The sequence below is a fragment of the Balaenoptera musculus genome, chromosome 13 (assembly GCF_009873245.2).
Source record: "Balaenoptera musculus isolate JJ_BM4_2016_0621 chromosome 13, mBalMus1.pri.v3, whole genome shotgun sequence".
NCBI lineage: Eukaryota > Metazoa > Chordata > Mammalia > Artiodactyla > Balaenopteridae > Balaenoptera > Balaenoptera musculus.
The window spans coordinates 38,700,688-38,717,617 of record NC_045797.1 but is presented as its reverse complement, the minus strand read 5'-3'; the positions used below and the strand labels follow the sequence as shown (position 1 = coordinate 38,717,617).

The window sequence follows — 16,930 nt, the reverse complement described above, 5'->3', positions numbered from 1 at the left end:
GTATTTGTAAAACAATTAGTATTAAAGAATTCAATTTTGGACTCATGTAATAATTTTTAGTGCTATTTAACATTTCTATTTGAAGTGTTACATCGGTTTCCTTTAAAATTTTTTATGTGTTTATGTAATTTTAATTTAGAAGTAATGCTTTTTATAATTTTGTTCATTTCCGTTTTGTACAAATACATTTCCTCCCCCACAGAACCAGTCTTGTTTTCTCACGGTGCAGTTTTGACAGAAACGTCCGGGCCAGTTTCAAGTCAAGCAGAATCCTACTATTCCTCATCCGTGTCCATCTCAAGTGCACTGCCACATCATGCTTCAGCCATACCCCCGATGGTACCTCAGCCTTCTTCCAGCTGGTCATCAGTGGCCCACGCCACCTCACGTTCAGTCAATACAAATTCACTGAGTAGCTTTTCAACAGGGACACTTTCCTCTAATTCACAGGTTATCCCACCATTCCTGGAAATGTCTGTTGTGAGTGATTTGAATGTGTCTAATGCTTGTATTTATAACAATACTAATGACATAGGCAGAATGGAAGCATCATCCGTGTCACCAGCTGACTTATATGGTATTTCTGATGCCAGCATGCTGCCTAATTGCCCTGTGAACATGATAACGCCCAGTAATGACAGCATGAGGGAGACTGATAATCCGAGACTTGTGAGCATGAATCTTGAAAATCCTGCCTGTACTTCAGTGTTAGACCCAAGAGACTTAAGACAGCTCCATCAGATGTCCTCTTCCAGTATGTCAGCAGTCGCCAGTTCTAGTACTACTGCTTTTGTTTCACAATCAGAGGCATTTGAGGGATCTGACTTTAATTGTGCAGATAACAGTATGATAAATGAGTCAGGACCATCAAACGGTACTAATCCAAACAGTCACAGTTTTGTTCAAAATAGTCAGTATTCAGGTATTGGCACTATGCAGAATGAACAATTGAGTGACTCATTTGCATTTGAATTTTTTCAAGTTAACTTGTAAGATATAAATGGTAATTCAAGAATTAAATCCCTTTAAAGGTAACCCTTTTGATATTACCTTTATAAATGCAACATTATGTATTTCTCTAAGACTATACTACAGTGTATTGTGGACCCTTGAACAACACGGGTTTGAACTGTGCGGGCGGGTCCAGTTAATACTCAGATTTTCTTCACTAAATATGTAGTTCAGTACTACACGATTTGAGGTTGGTTGAATTCATGGATGCAGAAGACATCCATGGAGACAGAGGGCCGACTGTACAGTTTTAAACACAGATTTTTCACTGCACGGAGTGTCTGCACCCCAACCCCCGTGTTGTTCAAGGGTCAACTGTAATTATAACTTTAGGTATGTAGGGGATTCTTCTAACGGGCAGTCTTGTCTTGGGAGCTTCTTGTTTTGCTGGCAGAGAATTTGTTGGGATATAAGAGATGAGTGCTCAGTGCTTGAAGCTGCAGCTAAAAGAGAGGGATGAACTCATTTCCCAACTTCAGGAAGAGTTAGAGAAAGTCCAGCATTTACAGAAGACTTTTGCTTCAAAAGTAGATAAATCCACACAGACTGAACTCCTAGGCTATGATGCATTGTGGAATCCTACATACAAAGAAAATTTACGTAAACCAGTGTATGATGAATCTGTGACATGTTAAATATTGAATAAAATCAATTTTTCCACTAAAAAAAACCCAACTTTGGGTATGTAGAATACAAAGTTGGAAACAGTCATAAAAGGAAAATTCCAAAATAGAAATTTAAAAGAGCTTTACTGTTTCTTCTTTTGAAACATGTGATCTGATACTGTGTGTGGTGGGAATTCTGGCATGAGAATCCTGCCACATTTTCCCAGGACAGACAGAGAAGAACATTAGAGCAAGTCTTCAGTTTTTCCAGGTACACCTTTTTATACTTCTTTTATAATGTATTAAGGTATTCTTGGTTAAATGAATTAACTGATATTTGCTTTTAAGCAAATTTAAGGTAAAACCTGTAATGGCTATGTCATTGGAAAAATTAATTCCTTATTATTTTTGAGGCCAATGGGCCAAGGTGACCCCTAAGGGGTTTTCTGAGGCTTTCTGGAGTTTCTTAGATTTACATGTAAATCAAAATTTCTTCAAAATGTTAAGTTGGGCATCAGGCAGTTGAAGTAAGCTTTCAAGGTATGGGAGTTCTCTACATTTTGAACTATTTAGATCCATACCTTTAAAATTGCTTATGATTTTAACTTTGCATCCATGTTTTTAAGAGGAAGAAGTTTCCTTGGACCTTTCCTCTTTGTTATGTGTCCGAACTCACTGTGATCTCATCCAATTTCATGCTGTCAACTCCCAAATTTTACCCCTGGCTTAGACCCACCCCTTGAACTCCAGACTTGGAGCTTATGTGTGTCTGTAAAACTGCTTATTTGACATCTCTACATAGAGATGTAATTAAAGCTCAAACTCAACACACCCAGAGCTGAGTTCTTGATCTTCCCTCCCAAACTTGCTTATCCTTCAGTCTTCCTCAACTCAATAAATGGCAATGCCATGTTTCTAGTTGCTCAGGTCCAAAACAGTGGAGTCATCTTTGCTTCTTTTCTTTCTTTTATCTCTCATATCCAATCCATCAGCAAATCTGGTACCCCTACCTTCAAGATATATCTTAAGCTGCCCACCTCTTTTGACCTCTGATATTAACATCCTATTCCAGACCACCGTCATCTCTTGCATAGATTGAATTATAGCCTCCAAAATCTCTCTTTACATCCTTGTGCTCCTGCCGTCTGTTCTCCCTGAAGTAGCCACAGTGATTATTTTTAAAAGAAATCAAATCATATTCACTTGCTCAAAACCATCCAGTGGCTCCCCATCTCACTTAAAGACCAAAATCCTTAAAATTAGCAGGCCCACACTCCCTCTCTTACCCTCATTCACTACCATTTTCCCCTTCTCATCCAGCTCCAGGCACTCTAGCCTCAGTGCTCCTCTTCAGAAACACCGAGTACACTCCTGCCTCAGACCCTTTGTACTTTTCCTGGTGGTGCAGTGGTTAGGAATCCGCCTGCCAACGCAGGGGACATGGGTTCGAGCCCTGGTCCGGGAAGATCCCACATGCCACAGAGCAGATAAGCCCGTGAGCCACAACTACTGAGCCCGCGTGCCTAGAGCCCATGCTCCAGAACAAGGGAACTAGTTGTGAAATAAACTCAGCTGTATGTGTAGCTCATGCCTTACATCCTTCAGTCTCACTCAACTGTTATTTGATCAAGGCCTTCCATGACTATATATACATTGGCACTCTATGTCTCCCCTCCTTTACATTTGTCCATAGCACTTATCATGATCTGACTTTACTGTTTGTTTATATTTGTCTTCCTATACTGGAATATAAGCTCCGTGAGGGCAAAGTTTTGTGTTTTTGTTGAATCCCACATTTGTAGAACAGTGTCTGCTTCCTGTTAAGCACTCAGTAAATATTTATTGAACATTCAAAGTACTACTAATAGAACTTTGGTTTTTGAAAGAAAGAATAGCTTTAATTATTAGATGTTTATGATTTTTATAGTTCTGCTTCATGTGACATTGAGTTTAGTATATCAGAATCATGTACATTCAGGTTGATGACTAATAATGGTGACCCAAATTGTTTGAAAGCAGAGTAATCCCAGTGGCAAAATGACTGTAGAATTTGGACAGTAATCTTAATTGTGATGGAATTGTCATGATGCTAAGTAACTTGCTAAAGATAAAGACCTAGTTTATTTTACAGCTAGAATCTATGTAAATGTTGAGCATATTTCTAGCTAGAAACAGTGTGTCTTTTCACTTATGTGTAGTATCCAACCAAACCATAAATTTACTGGAACGATTAAAGCTAGTCAATTTCATCAAAATGGGGAATGTGTGAATGTCATAAAAATTAAAATTCTGAGTTGAATGATACTGGGAAATGAGAAGGAAAGCAAGATAAGACTTGGGGTCAGGATAGTTTGGAAAGCAAAAGAAAAAGATTAAAGACACCTAACTATCATTAATATTTCTTAGAAATTATGATTTCAAAAAGAAATACTTCTGTTGTATAACTTTAAAAATCATAAGCATATAACATACTTTAGCAGAACTTACCAGGGAGAAAAAACATGAAGGCATTTCTTTCCTGTTCAAAGTATGAACCCAAGATATCTCCAGATAGTAGCTTATAGATGGTGAACTTTTTTTTTTTTTAATACAGAATCCTATAATTTTGTAGTAACTAGCACTTATCAGCTTAAACACCGACAGGCTACCTAAATGGATACTTTAAATTAAACAACGGACTTGTTTTGCGGGTGTTTTTTTTTCTGTGTAAGTTGAATCAAGGTCCTGCTACATTTGTGTTCAGAGTATTTCCAAAGGATTTTTCATTTTTCAGGTGCTATTTACTGATCATAGATTTTATTTTATAATTTAAAAAAATTGGCAACCTGCTTCTTTTTCTCTAAATGTATTTATACTTTCATCTGTTCTTTTATCACCCTACTTTTAGTTTTGAGGAAAAGATGACCTCTTGCTTCCTAAACTCTACTTGTATACTGGATCCCTCCTCCTTCTCTCCCCATCTTGTTTCTGTATCCTCATATCACCATTTAGTGCTTTTCTTGTATAAACATGGTAAATGTTTTCTCTAGCCTAAAAGAGAAAGGATAAACACCTTTCCTACCACTATCATGCTCCTTCCCTTCACATCCAGACTTACGAAATGCTTTCAGCCTCCATTTCCTCACTTCCCAGTCATTCTTTAGCCTATCAGTCTTTCTCTTTTATCTCCTACTATTTTCTTATGCTATTCTGGGAAAAGTGACCAGAGACACCCTCCCTTGTCAAATCTAGTGTCTTTGTATCAGTCCTCACTCTGCTTGACCTATCCATAACCTATCCTCTTGACCACTCCCTCCTCAGATACTCCTGAGGTTGACTTTCTTTCCAGTCTCATCCCCAGCGCTCAGTTGGTGCTACTTTTCTCCCCTGGGTGACCTCATCAGTGCTCAGGAGAAAGCTTCAGCTTTCTCTTACGATACCTGAATGTCTTTATAAACTGGCTGCTCCTGTTGCATTCTGTACTTTCGTTAATGGCATTACCATTTACCCTACCATCCAAGATATTTAATAGGAGCCTCAAAATCGTATTTTATTCTTTTTCGTCCTCACACTCAAAGAGTTATCAAGTCCTTTTGGGTCTGCCTCCTAAAAATCTCTTGCATTTGTCCTTTCTTCATTCCTGCTGCTTTCTTAGTTTAGGCCTTCATTCTTTTTCCCTAACAAGAATCTTTTCCAGATTGCCCCAGTTAAAAATAATACCCCTTCTTCCATACACTGTATTGCATAGTTAGCATTCCTTGAAGACTCTCTCAGGCCACGAGGCCTCCATGCCTTTCGCACGTTGTCCACTCTGCCTCTGCTCTTTACCTCCACAGCGAGCAGCCTTCAAGATGGGGCTTCTCTGTGAAGTTTGATCCTAGTGAGGCACAGCTTTACACATACCCACCCTACTGCAGAACTCCTCTCACTGAATTATACAGTTATATGAAGTTTCTCTAGTTCACCTTTGGAACTCCATCACTTAGCGCAATGCCTGGCACAGTTGGTGCTGAATAAATGGTAGTATTGATAGAGAGGGAAGGGTGAAATTGACATAGGTGTGATTATAAAAAATGTGGACAAGGATCTGGTTTTTAAAGGGAAAGGTATTTAATCTGGCAGGAAAAGCCGCGATGCCGAGATTACCAGGCTTGTGATGTACTTTAACCCTGTGCCTCCTGTAGTGTCAACTGTATTGCGTAGAAATTTTACAGTTACTAGGACTGTTTCATATCTCTGACCTTACTCCTCCTCTCTCTATGTGGCAGGTTTAATCTCAGTTCTCCTCTGGTGCATTTCCTCAGCACCTTACCCTTGCACAGAAACTCCAGTATTCATGTGATCAGTCACATTTTTGAATGTCTAATGTGCAAAGCACCATGTTAGGGGCTAGAAATGACATAGAGGTGAATGAGGCAAAGTCTTGCTCTCAAAGATGTCAGTCTTTTTCTTTGGAGGGATAACATATAGTAAAGTGCATAAAGTGGACTAATTTTAAATTTGCAGCTTGATGAATTTTTACATATGTAAATAATCATTTCCAGCTCCCCAGAAGTTTCCTTCATGCCCCTTGACAATCTACCTACTCCTCAAAACCACTATTCTGATTTCTGTCATCAGAACCTACTATCTTAATGGCCTTTTACACTGGTAACTGGGCTTCCCTACTCAAAACCTTAGTGAACAAAAACAGCTGGGTTGTCAATTTCTAACCTAATGCTTCAGAAAAACCAATTATACTGTCCATGTTAAGAGAGACTTAGAATTGGTGGTCCAGGCTGCCTATTAGCTCCAAATAATTTCTTCTATCATTAATTGATTTATTGAGGGATTTAAAAACTTACTGTGTGATGTTAAATAGCATGGAGAAATGGAAAGAGTAAGTAATTTTTAGTCAGAACATCTGGGTTTGAATCTTCAGCTCTGCCACTTAGAAGTCATTTAATATTTAGCAGATCACACTTTCTATGGGCCTGTCTCTTCAGATATAAAATGCAGATAATTCCCAGCATACTTAATTCATAAGGTGTGTTGTATTAAATAAAATAATGAATAAGAAGAAACGCTGTAAATTGTATAGTGCAAATCAAATATTGTTAGTAAACCAACATATGCATATATCCTGTGGCCCTGATAATCTCTAATCCAAACACACCTTCCCGTTCACAGAGTGACAGATCACTATGGATTAGATTCTTTAGTAGGAACCCTGGAATGACTTCCTCTTTAGAGTGGCTAGCTATTGCCCAAATATGGAGGACTTTCATTTGGCCATATTCTTTCCAGAACATTTCCTATTGTATAGTGAAGATAAGGTCAATTAATGACTTCTGGTTCTGAAATTCTATGACTCTTAATTTCTTTGCCAAAATTCTATGAATTGGGAGTATTATGACTATCTTCCTAAGAAGGAGTCTCATCATAGCTAATGAAGTGGCCATGTAAAGATTTCTGATCTGTTTTGTTTCTGGAGATTGAGTATGAGAGGGGGAAAATTAGGGTGCTTTTTGCATCACAAGTAATAGAAAATTTCATGCTATTTAACATTATAAGCCCAGGAGTGGGTAGCGAATCAGAGATAAATGTATGAGTTGTCTGTACCCAGTTTTATGCCTTTGTTTGTCTAAGACTTGGTCAAATTAATATCTTAACTAATACATCTTAGCAGAGTTTAAAGTACAAACTTAACATCAGTAAAGTCTCAAAAGTAATCATGTCACCACTACTTTCACTAATAAAACACAGATACAATTTTTAAAGAATTATTTCTTCTAAATATTTTTTCTATTCTAAATGTGTGTGGCTTTAGAAAAAAGTACCTGCTAGTAATTATCTACTTAAAGGGAGTAGCATTTTATCATACTCTTTTTTCTTACATCTCTTATTTCTACAGTTTCAGTTTACTATTGGACTTCAAAAATTTAAAGAATCACCAAAAATTCATTAAATACCTATGTGTGAACAGTAATACACAGTAATTAGTATAAAATGTTGGTGCTTCAGTAAATCAAGTTTTCAGGAATATCAGCAGATAAGTAAAATATAAACTTTGTTAAAGGTATCATTCATCTTGCTTATTTTTCTTCTTAAACCTTAATCAGAACATTACAGCTCTGCATAAACTGTAGTGAAAAATAAGTTGGAGTGTTTGGGGACCCATTTGTGGAATTCAGTCTCAGGAGACTTTGTTGGTGACACACTTGATTTTATTGGGTAATCAGCTAAAAATATTGGTTGCTGGTGCACAGTTCAGATAGCTTTAAGATGAGATGGAAAGGAAAACACAAAGTTTTGGGGTAACGGGCATTCTTAAATGCATGGTTCAGACCAGATGAACCCTTTTGGAGATGACTTCCATTTTAAAAGAATGTACTTAAAAATACTGTTGACTTTGAGGAATCCAGATCCCTGCAGAATGGCTCTGTTCTTTTTTTTTTTTTAACTGTTCTGAGTATTTGTATATGCTTCTTAATGACTGTAATGAATTTGGAAGCACTGAAAAAAAATGATTTTTAAAAGTTCTCAGGTAGTGTTCAATTATTTAATGTTAAGTGTGATACTTAAAAGTTGAAATCATTTTTAAAATGTCAAAATGTCTTTTGTACAGAATATTTTATTACCTTTGTAATATCTTGTATACAGTGATTTTTTTCTTGATAATATAATAAATGGAAAAAATTCTAAAACCCTTACAAAAATTTGTTGCTGTTTGACTTTAAAATTATCAAGATTTTCTTGTATTTATAGCATCCTCCTTAAAGAGAAAGGCAGTTTTGGTTGCTTAGAAACATTAGACATTTTTATGGAATGCTGTATCTGAATATACTTACATATGTAACTGTCCTTTAAAATGATAATTTTTGTAGAGTACTGAAATGCCTTTTAAAGAGATTTTCATTTTCTGCCTTCCTGACTTATTTCCTGCCTGGCTCTCTCCCTTCCTGAACAATTCAGGACAAAAGTCATTTGCTTATTCTGAGCAAGGTACAGTTACCTATTGCCACAGGGGGCGAAGATGGTGGCCCATTGTGGGATTACAGTGTGGAGCCTGGGAACATTTGAGGGTAGTAGGGAGGGGAGTCTCAGTGATCTGAAATAAGGATGCAGCAACAGGAGACTGGTTACTTATGAGGGGGAATGATCTATTAAGGAAAATATTAAGGCTAATGGACCCAGATTTCTCACTGTCAGAAAGGACTTACAAATACGGAAAGGGGGAAAACTAGAAGAAGGTTGGAATCGGAAGTACTGGTATAAACTCATAATTTTCAATATATGTAGATAAGTATACAGGGGTGTGTGCATGCGTGCATGCCATGAGAGGGCTTGGTAGCAGCAATGCCACAATAGCAGTGAGCACACCTAGTGCCCAGATCTTTTTTCTATCATTTTCCATGAAAAGGAACCAGTTTTTCTTAGAGAAATAGCCCATTCCTGGGCGGGTGCAGATGAAATACAAGATGAGCCTGGAATGTCTTTGTGTTAGAAAGTAAGAACATGCTCTAAGAATGATGGGGACATGTCACAAGGACAAAGGAGCCATCTTGAAGGGGCACCCACTGGCCAAGTCAACACTTAGAAATCAAAATAAATGTTCGTAACAAATTATAAACCATCAAATAAAATAGGAAGCCATGAATCCACAAGAAGGGAAAGCTCTACGTTTCAGTGTAATGCCAAAAGGAATGGTGGAATTAGAAAATCATTTGATAATCATTGTGGTAATAGATTCAGGTGAAAATCTTCAATAAATGCTAAAACTAGCGAATGAAAGTTTGAAGGTCTCCCTACAAGATACTTATTAAAGGGAAAAAAGGGTAACTATAAAAGTGAAGGAGATTGGCACACACCACCTCCATTAACTGATCAAAGCCCAGTCATCATTAACTGCAGTGATCAAAATTGTGACATCTGAGAAGATGCAAGAAGATAATCTCCCTTCTGTGGTATTCTTGCTAGAAAGGTACAAACTGAACCTAATTATAAGGAAACATCAGGCAAGCCCAAATGAGGAACAGTCTGCAAAATAACTGGCCTGAAATCCTCAAAAATGTTAAAGTAATGAAAGTCAAGGAAAGACAAACTGTTTCAGATTGGTGAAGATTAAAGAGACATAGTTAAATACAAAGTATCATCCCTTGACTATGAAGGGCATTTTTGGACAACTGGTGAAATTTGAGGCGGGGGGGGGGGGGGGGGGGGGTCCTGTGGATTACATAATAGTAATAGTGTTAATCTGATTTTGTAGTTACATTGTGAGGAAGTAGAAGAATGTCCTTGTTTGTCGGAATTTGTCCTTGTTTGTAGGAATTAAACCCTAATGCATTCAGGGTGATACATTTCTGGGAAAAACATTCTTTGTACTTTTCTTGCAAGTCTGAAATTATTTCAAAATGAAAAAATTGAATTGAAAAATATAAAATATATTTTGTCTATAATAATAAAGGGCAGCATTTTAAAAAATCAACTCAGGAAAGCTTACATCAAAGTTCATTCTCATATGGACTTAAAAATCAAAGAATAAAGCCCCAAAAGATCTATCTAAGTAAGATGCTTTTTCTCTTTGGAAATAGAAATTTAACTTCTAAATTGATTTCATATAACTTGTAAATGAAACCAGTTATCTTACTTGGGAAATTTTTCATTTCACCAAATTTTTTTTTTTTTTTCCCACTTTTCCAGGTACTCGGTGTTTTTCCTAAACTAAACCACGGACTATATTTGGGACAAAGAGATACTAAAAGTAAAAAGGGCCCTTTCTCTTAAGTGTTTTTTTTTTTTTTTAAATAAGCTATAGAAGATCACAAAAGTAATTTAAAAATATTTTTATATAGGCAAAAGTTAAACTATGTAGTACTTTCATGGCTTAGTGTCTTCTGTTCTGCTTAAATAAAGACCTACATTAATTTTTAACAACCTATGTCTCATATGGATATTTGGAATAAGTATTTGCAGCTAATGCTTACTCTTGAAATTTTGTATAATCCCAGGAATAGAAATTTTAAAAACAAGTCTTCTAATTTAAGTTTGCTAAGGAGATTCTTAATTCTTCCATTTGCAGATCCACTGAATTCAAAGCTGAGCCAAAAAGAAACCTGCAAAAGACTATTTCCCAAATTATTTAAATCTCTTTTGTAGCAAAGTTTCCCCCAAAACTGAGAAACATTCACACAAACGTTCTTACCTTTTTATCAAGTTTATTTCTATTATCCCTTTCTCATTTACCGGCATTGAAAATAATGAAAAAGTTATTTGCTATTATTCACATATGATATTTCTTCATGTCAGTCAAACTGTTTTCCTGATTCTTAAGGTGAATGATACAACTTAGTATCTCTGAAGCATGTTTAATGTAGAGATGGGAAATTGAATAATCCAATACTATCCAAGTCACATGTGTTCCAAAATAAGCTCAGAAAGTTAAATCAGGGTGATGGAAATTGCACTTAAATCTGAAATTTTAATGAGACTCTTTCCTGAAACTTTTCTCTTAATGATCTGTCCATTTTCTTTGCTTCTTTAGTGTTTTTCCTCTTCGTAGTACCAACTAATGATTAACTAATTAACAAATGGTAATCATATGAGCTCACGTGAAATTTACTTGGGCAATTTTTTGGTAAGCTTGATTTGGTATCTAAATTCCAAAAGTCAATTCTCATGGTTATGTCCATTAAAATGACATTCTTGGGTGCCTCCTTCATGTAGCAGATGCTCAATAATAAGATTTATTAGAAAAGACCCTGGAGACTGGGAAACTTAAGTCCTAGTCCTAGATATGGAAGTAACTAACAATTTTAGATAAGTCAGTTCACTTCTATTCTTTGGTTTTCATATTCATAAAGTGGAGATGATAATACCCTATCTACCTGATGAAGATGTTTGAAATTGGATAATACATTGAAGCACTCTGGAATAATATCAGCTTACCTTTGTTTAGCAATGTCAGTTTTTCTAAATCTTATCCCTGGGATTGAAGTCATTGAAGGCACTTGTGACTCCTTATTTAAAAGATTTATGAAAGTCTCTTATTATGGTATGCCTCAATTCCTAAGGTCTCACACTCTCTCCCCCAGGAAATGTACTGACAATTTTAGATTGTCAAAAGAGTAACTTGGAGTCATTAAGGTTTGTGACAAATCGTACCAAAACACACTTCTATTGGTAATAGCTTGCTTGAAGCTTACTGGGAAAAATATTAATGATGTCAGATTTGCATTTGGTATCTTAGAATATTACAAGGATACTGTGCTGCATAAATCTAGATGTAACTTTTATCAAGATCATTAAAAAATTTTTAAACATGATTTTAAAAGTGGTATCTATCCTGTGGAGGGCAATTTTGCTGAAAGAAATTACAGCTTCTCAGATTTTCAGAGAATGTATCCTGTTTGTGTACCTCTCTGAATGAATGGTTTCATTATTCATAGTTTGGCTTGTGGGGGGCTGGAGAAGGAACGAGAAAAATCATGAGACATCCTTAGAACAATTCAACACAAAATATACATGTACATAGATCCTGAGATGTTACAACAAATTTAAAAATAGATCAACATGATCCAAATGGTTTCCAAGACACCGTTATGGTGAGTAAAAACAGCCATTTTACAGTGTATGCTGAATGGACGTCCACATTTTGCCGGAAAACCCTACTCTTTGTGTCCCATTGAAAGCTAGTCATCCAGAGCAGGGGGCCAGTCAACATCTACAGACTAGAAAGAAGAAAACAAGTCATTAAAACGTTATTGTTCTAGTAAGCATTTGCTGGTAATGCTGTATAAATCTAGTAGTTTTAATATAATGCAACAGAAGAAACTGCATTGGAAGAAAAGAGCCATTGAACATCACGATTCAACACTCTAAAATCCATTCTAGGACCTGGGATTCTTGGGCCTGAGGTCTGTTCCTGAATTCACTGAGTATTTGGTTACTCAGCCAGTTATTAATTGTACCTTTTGGTCAATACAAGACTAGAGTATGTTTAAATTTTTCAAATGTTATTTATGGGAAAAGTAGCAAATAATGCAGGGGCCAACACCAACTTTCCCTCAAAAGTCTCAGCAACTTTTAGTCTTCTGACTGTTTTCCCATCTTGCATTTAACAGTACTCAAGTAGTCTATATACTTATAACCTTGTTTGTAACTTAGCAACTAAATGTGAAATAAATGGTTATGAAAGATCACCTGTAACCAGAAAAGGATTAGAGATCTTTGCATGTCACTTCAGCAGAATTTTTGTTTCTTTTAAAATTGAATTTATCTATCTCTACTCATCCTGGTTTGGCACTTCTAGAACGAAACCTTGATCTTTAAGTCATAATGGAATTACAGTAGCAGACTATTTGTCTCCACATAATAATCATGTCCCGGGCATTAGAAGTATGAAATTGCACTTTGCCTTAACTACACTAGAGGGCCTAATTTAGAAGTTAAAACAAAAAAATACAAAAAACGAACAACCAACCATACCCATGTAGTTTTTCGAGACTTAAAGTGTAAAGCCTGAAATGATTTACTACAAATTATTTTTAAAATTAATCTGAGTCACTACCAGATTTGTAAATTTTTATTAGAAAAGCCCAAATAAGTATTGTGTGTGTGTATGCATGTGTGTGTGTGTATCTTTTACAGATGCCAAGAAATACTTTGGTTTTGTTTCAGAATATAGCCATAAAACAAACACCCGTATATAAATTAATGGGTGGTTTCTCAAGCTTGAAAACCAAACATTACTGATCACAATCTTGTATGTGTTGAGGTCAGGGGAAGGTAGGCATATCTGTAGGGTTTTAAAAGTTCTACAGGTGATTGCAATGGACAATCAGGGCTGAGAAACCCTGGCCTTTGGCTCTTTGACACTCCTAAGCTGTCCTAAGAATTAAGGTCAAAGAAGATGAATGCATTTGGGATTTTCTTTAAGAGAAGGTTGTCTTCTTCAAAATGACAGTCTTACTAAGAAGACTCCCTGCAACCTTGAAGATGCTATCACTGGTTGTACCGCAGGTGTATAAAATCTAATCTGAAAGCACTCAAGAGAAGTGCTGGTAAAGCAATGACGTTCCAGTGATCATTTGATTACCATGGCTGTTTTCATACTAGGCAATTATACCCACTTCTTTTTATTTATACTGAGATTATTCCCAAGTGAAAAAATTCCTTTTTTTGTGGGGGGTATGGGGAAGCTGTTCTTAACCAGATATTTACCAAAGTGCACAACTCATGACTCAATACCTATTGATGCTCAAGTGAGAAGAATGCTTATGGAGAATTGTCTGAAAGATCCATTCATTCCATTCTTCTAATTACTTAAGAATGTAATCTGATTTCAATTCAGACTATAAGAGCAGAGAATTTCTCTTATACCACATCACAGAACCCTTATAGAACTGCTTTTATTTATAACCATTGGCTCTCCCATTTTCTATCCCTGTCCTGAATATATGTTTCTGAGTAGGCTGCCTTAAATTCTTTATAAGAGAGTCCAAAGGATATATGAAGGGCACTTACAACTTCATTTCCTTGCTTGGTTTAAGGGTTTAGATCTCATGTCATAATGTAAAGCACAGTTAGTAAATTAGCTATATATTTGAAAGGATCATAAAGGAGACCTTGTGTTTTTTAAAAAATAAAAATTCTGAAGATAGTCCCTCCCTGCAATTCAATGCTACTGTGAGATTTTGACCATTTTCAAATACCTATTAAAGTGAATAGTACTATTTGGCTTAATGCTAAAGAAGCATAACCTTGGCTAATTCAGTGTACAAACAGGCATTTCCACAATAAAATGATTTACCTCAACATCCAGCTCAAGAATGTCTGCAGTCACATCCATCAGAGAGCAAATGTTCGGCTTTGTTCTTCCAAAGTCTCCATGTACAAACTCTTTAATGTAGCTGGGTTTTGTTTAAGGAAAAAATGGAAGATAGTCATGCAATACCAACTGTTTGGTGAGATTTGACAGGTTGAAGGGGAAATGACAAACAAAAGCAGAAAGGTTATAAAAGGGAGTTTATTTCTGAGCCGTGACTTGGGATGTATGTCTTAGAAATCACAGCTATGGCAATAAATAAACTAAGGATGGCAAACTGGTTCCTACCAGCCTGGTAGCCAACACTGGGACTTAAGGCCTATGTTTACATCAAACTTCCCAAGAGTCATGACTTTTCTTTTGGCTCATCTCCAACTGCCATGGTTTGAATATGGATTTTTAAAATTAACTATAGTTCAACGCTTTAAAAAAAAAAACCTCAGCTATTTTCTTTTTTGCCACAGATTCTATTTGGTCATCATTTTTCGATAATGACAGCAGGCGGTTGCCAAATGGTAGGTTTTCACAGGGTCACTCATAGAGTGACCTCAGTGATGTCTTTCCTTATAACATGACTCTGACAACAGCAACAGGATGGGAGAGAAAATGAACATATTAATTTAGACTTGATGAAGGCCCTTCAGAAGGATCATCAAAGGACCTAAATTTTAGTTGTCTGCAAGTCTTGCATGGTTAGCAATAGACCTAATTCTTTTTGTGTGTGTTTTCCTCATAGATCTTCAAAATTTCAAATTTCAAAGTCAATGACTGATCCTAGAATTATTCAGATTACCTTAACACTCCTTACACAGAACTCTACTATAATCTTAACAGTATTTTATCTGAAAGATGTGTTTTTGCCAGCATTCAGTAAACACTCATTTAGCATTATGTTGTGTCTATAAAGCAGCACTTAGTATAAAAATTAATATAATTTGAATATAAAAAAGTTTATTCTCAGATGATAAATAAAAAGTTAGCACCATAATATGCTGACATTATGTCCTCCTCACTTTCTTTTCTTTTTTAATTTTTATTTATTTATTTTTGGCTGTGTTGGGTCTTCGTTTCTGTGTGAGGGCTTTCTCTAGTTGCGGCAAGCGGGGGCCACTCTTCATCGCGGAGCGCGGGCCTCTCGTTATCGCGGCCTCTCGTTGCGGAGCACAGGCTCCAGACGCGCAGGCTCAGTACTTGTGGCACATGGGCTTAGTTGCTCTGCGGCATGTGGGATCCTCCCAGACCAGGGCTCGAACCCGTGTCCCCTGCATTGGCAGGCAGATTCTCAACCACTGCGCCACCAGGGAAGCCCCCTCCTCGCTTTCTGATAGTTTGTTCACTATACTTTCACCAAATGTTTTGACTCAAGCATAAGGCATATAATTATCTATTAACTGTCTTCTTTGCTAAACTCATAATTACTTAACAACTGTCCTTTTTCTCTCATTTCTTTAGAGAGTGCTACTTCTGAGTAGCAATGATGAGGGGAGATGACCAAAAAGCCCCAGAATAACCAGTTAAAAGGTCCAGAATGTTTTTTATGAGGTATAAGTCAAATGAACTACTTCAGTATACTGAGCAATATACGAGAAAAATTCACATACTTCTGTGTATAACCACGTGGTATCTAAAGTTTTACCAAATAGGGACTTCCCTGGTGGCGCAGTGGTTGAGAATCTGCCTGCCAATGCAGGGGACATGGGTTCGAGCCATGGTCCGGGAAGATCCCACATGCCACAGAGCAACTAAGCCCATGCACCACAACTACTGAGTTTGCGCTCTAGAGCCCGCGAGCCACAACTACTGAGCCCGCGCGCCTAGAGCCCGTGCTCCGCAACAAGAGAAGCCACCGCAATGAGAAGCCCGCACACCACAACGAAGAGTAGCCCCCACTAGCTGCGACTAGAGAAAGCCCGCGTGCAGCAACGAAGACCCAACGCAGCCAAAAATAAATAAATAAAATAAATAAATTTATAAAAAAATAAAAAAGTTTTACCAAATAGCCTTTCTTGGCTAATGCCTTAAGTACATGTACATGGCTGGTTCTAAAAATATGTTAATGAGATTGAAAAGACATTAGCTTCTCCATAAGACCACTGCATTTCTTCCTAGCACACCAAAACCAAAGCTGAAATTAGGTAAAAATATGTTTTTAAAATCTGTGATTTCTTTGAAATTCCATCCACATTCCATCTATAATAGGCAAATATGCTCCATGCCCACTGGTCTAAATAGATCCAAACTGCAAAAATTTAGAAGATTTTAGGAGTAAATAACCTGTACCTGTTTCAGCTTAGTCACTCCTGGGGTGGAGTAGGGAAAGAAGAGGGGAGAGAAGGTTGATGGGAAAGGAGAGGCAGACTAATTATAGCAATATAGTGAGAATGCTATTTGGTGATTAAAACAACATTTTTCCCTCTATTGTATCCAATAAGTATGTCATTAGTTTTATACTAATTAGAAGGTTTCATGCTTCATGCTATTGGATCACAAAATAATATAAAGCCAAGAAACAAACAAAAACCAGGAGCAC

General features: G+C 36.7%; 2 protein-coding genes across 9 annotated transcripts in view; one reads left to right on the top strand and one right to left on the bottom strand.

The window, feature by feature from the left end:
* Positions 1-7,335, top strand: part of REL (REL proto-oncogene, NF-kB subunit) — a 39,953-nt gene extending 32,618 nt beyond the window's left edge. The window contains 1 exon segment of the mRNA XM_036872346.1: positions 203-7,335. Within this exon segment, the coding sequence (XP_036728241.1) occupies positions 203-993 (791 nt within the window). The 3' untranslated portion in view covers positions 994-7,335.
* Positions 7,336-10,563: 3,228 nt separating this feature from the next.
* Positions 10,564-16,930, bottom strand: part of PUS10 (pseudouridine synthase 10) — a 68,030-nt gene continuing 61,663 nt past the window's right edge. For all 8 annotated transcript variants that reach the window (XM_036873694.1, XM_036873699.1, XM_036873697.1 and 5 more), the window contains 2 exons: positions 14,386-14,485; positions 10,564-12,304 (listed from right to left, as the gene is read on the bottom strand). In XM_036873694.1, the coding sequence (XP_036729589.1) occupies positions 12,266-12,304; positions 14,386-14,485 (139 nt within the window). In that variant the 3' untranslated portion in view covers positions 10,564-12,265. The remainder of the gene's footprint in view (positions 12,305-14,385; positions 14,486-16,930) is intronic.